Source organism: Oryzias melastigma, linkage group LG24 (genome assembly GCF_002922805.2).
Source record: "Oryzias melastigma strain HK-1 linkage group LG24, ASM292280v2, whole genome shotgun sequence".
NCBI lineage: Eukaryota > Metazoa > Chordata > Actinopteri > Beloniformes > Adrianichthyidae > Oryzias > Oryzias melastigma.
Window position 1 is genome coordinate 4,731,163 of NC_050535.1, and position 2,159 is coordinate 4,733,321.

Consider the following 2,159-nt stretch of genomic DNA (forward strand, 5'->3'; position numbering starts at 1 on the left):
AGAAGCATTTTGTACAGCAATAAAAAAGGATTTTATGAATTTTAAATAGATTTCATGTCTGAAACTCTCCAATGAACCTTAACTACTTCCATCATCTTCTACGACGGGAAACTGAGCGCTCGAGTACGACAGACAGGCTGAGGTTCGCCGGTGTTTACTGCTCTCTCAAATCAAACTAAGGAAGCAGTTGGCAGAAAAATAAACACGGTCTGTCGAGTGATATTTGCAGACATAATGCTGCTGTTGACAAATGCCAATTAGTGGATACTTAGAATAACAAAAGGACAAAAATAAACCTAACCATCATCACGCTTAACATTTTAATAAGAACACAGGCAATTAAAGCTACAAAGAAGTCAAACGTGTAACACTGACGCTGAGATATTTACAGGCTGATGATGAAGTGATGGTGGTTCGGTTTGAAAAGCCTTTCTCTGTTCTTGCTGTAGGGACGTTGGAAATGTTTGCTGGGACTGGGGGTCGGTCCAGAGGCTATGGGGCGTCTCGGTTGGGTCTTTTTGGAGGCGGAGGGGGCATTAGCTGAGAGTCTGGGTCTGAGGGGCGTCTGTGGTTCTGAGCCCCTTGAGCGCAGCGATCCAGATACTCCAAAAGGATTTCTTTAGTGACGGGTTCTTGGATGCTTTTGCACACCGCTGTAAAAAAAAAAAAAGATCATGACAGGGCTAAAACAAGCCATATTTAATACATAAATTCATTTAAATTCAAGCTAAAACCATCTTTTGAGTCACATCCCCTGATCCTGTGACCAGGGTGGCTGGAAATAACTCGTCCCACACAGCTCCCTAGAAACCTCCCTGATCCAACCACGACACGATGATGATTATTTACAATCGCTAAAGAAAGCTAAGTGTTATGAGCTCGGAGGGAACAGCATCCCCATCTTTCTGAATATTAGATAAAAGGTGCATTTGCCGTCTCTGATCCAAGGCTGCAGCAGAGTCAGCCCCCCAACTAAAGCTCAATAACTCTGGACTATCTTTTCAATCTCCTGCAATCCATTCACTTCATTTTTAAATAAGATTTCTCTCGCTGGAGCCTCTTGTTTTTATGGCTTCAATTTCTGCCTTTATGGCGCGCATTGCACAGCGAAGCCGAGTCAACATTTTGAATAAGCACAACACTAAAACTGTACAGGTGAAGCCGCTCCGTTTTTCCTTTTTACGTTTGTTTCTAAAGAATGACGCAGCAAAGTCGAGACATGTTGGACTTTTAGACGAGAAATCCTGGATTTTTATTAATTTACTGTTTAAATGAACTACATTTATTACTAAGTCATTAAATTGGAACATTTCAGATCCAAACAATTTTTTTTGTTTTATTTGACAAATACAGTGGGACAAAAAAGTATTCAGTCATCCAGCAATTGTCCACTTAAGATGATAGAAGTCTATAATCTTTCATCATAGGTAAACATCAACTATGAGAGACAAAATGAGAGAGAAAAATCCAGAAAATTACAATGTCTGATTTTTAAATAATTTATTTGTAAAATATGATGGAAAATAAGTATTTGGTCAATAATTTAATGTGTTTTGACAATGACAGCACTCAAATGTTTTCTGTAAGTCTTCACAAACTGTTGCTGGTATTTTGGTCCATTCCTCCATGCAGATCTCCTCTAGAGCTGTGATGTTTTGTGGCAACACAGACTTTCAAATCCCTCCGAAGATTTTCTAAGGGTTTGAGATGTGGACACTCTAGTACAGGGGTCGGCAAGCTTTAACAGTAAAAGAGCCATTTGGACTTGTTTTCCACCGATCAAAACCTAGAAGGAGTCGCATAGCCTTTAAGGAATTGGGACAATTCATGGCCATTTTATTAAAAAAATGAATATTAATGATTTCTATTTTTTGGCACGATCAAAAGCAAAAATATAAAAAGAAACTAGTATCTCTCAAAATGTGATTTTTTTTGCATTTTTACCTTTTAGTAGGTAAAAATGAGTAAAAATAGTAGATGCCGAATTAGCCAAAAAGCTAGCTCGTTGCTTAATTACAAGCTAACATAGCCAAAAATTCCTCAGCAAACCTAAATTACTCAAAAATGTTAGCATGTTGCTGAAATAGAAACTAAACTCTAAATTAGCCTAAAAAATCTCAGTAGATAACAAATTACCCAAAAACTTTAGCTTATCGCTA

General features: G+C 38.0%; 1 protein-coding gene across 1 annotated transcript in view; it reads right to left on the minus strand.

Moving 5' to 3' along the window:
• Positions 1 to 306: 306 nt before the first annotated feature.
• Positions 307 to 2,159, minus strand: part of rngtt (RNA guanylyltransferase and 5'-phosphatase) — a 99,434-nt gene continuing 97,581 nt past the window's right edge. Inside the window, exon 16 of the mRNA XM_024291584.1 lies at positions 307 to 653. Within this exon, the coding sequence (XP_024147352.1) occupies positions 493 to 653 (161 nt within the window). The 3' untranslated portion in view covers positions 307 to 492. The remainder of the gene's footprint in view (positions 654 to 2,159) is intronic.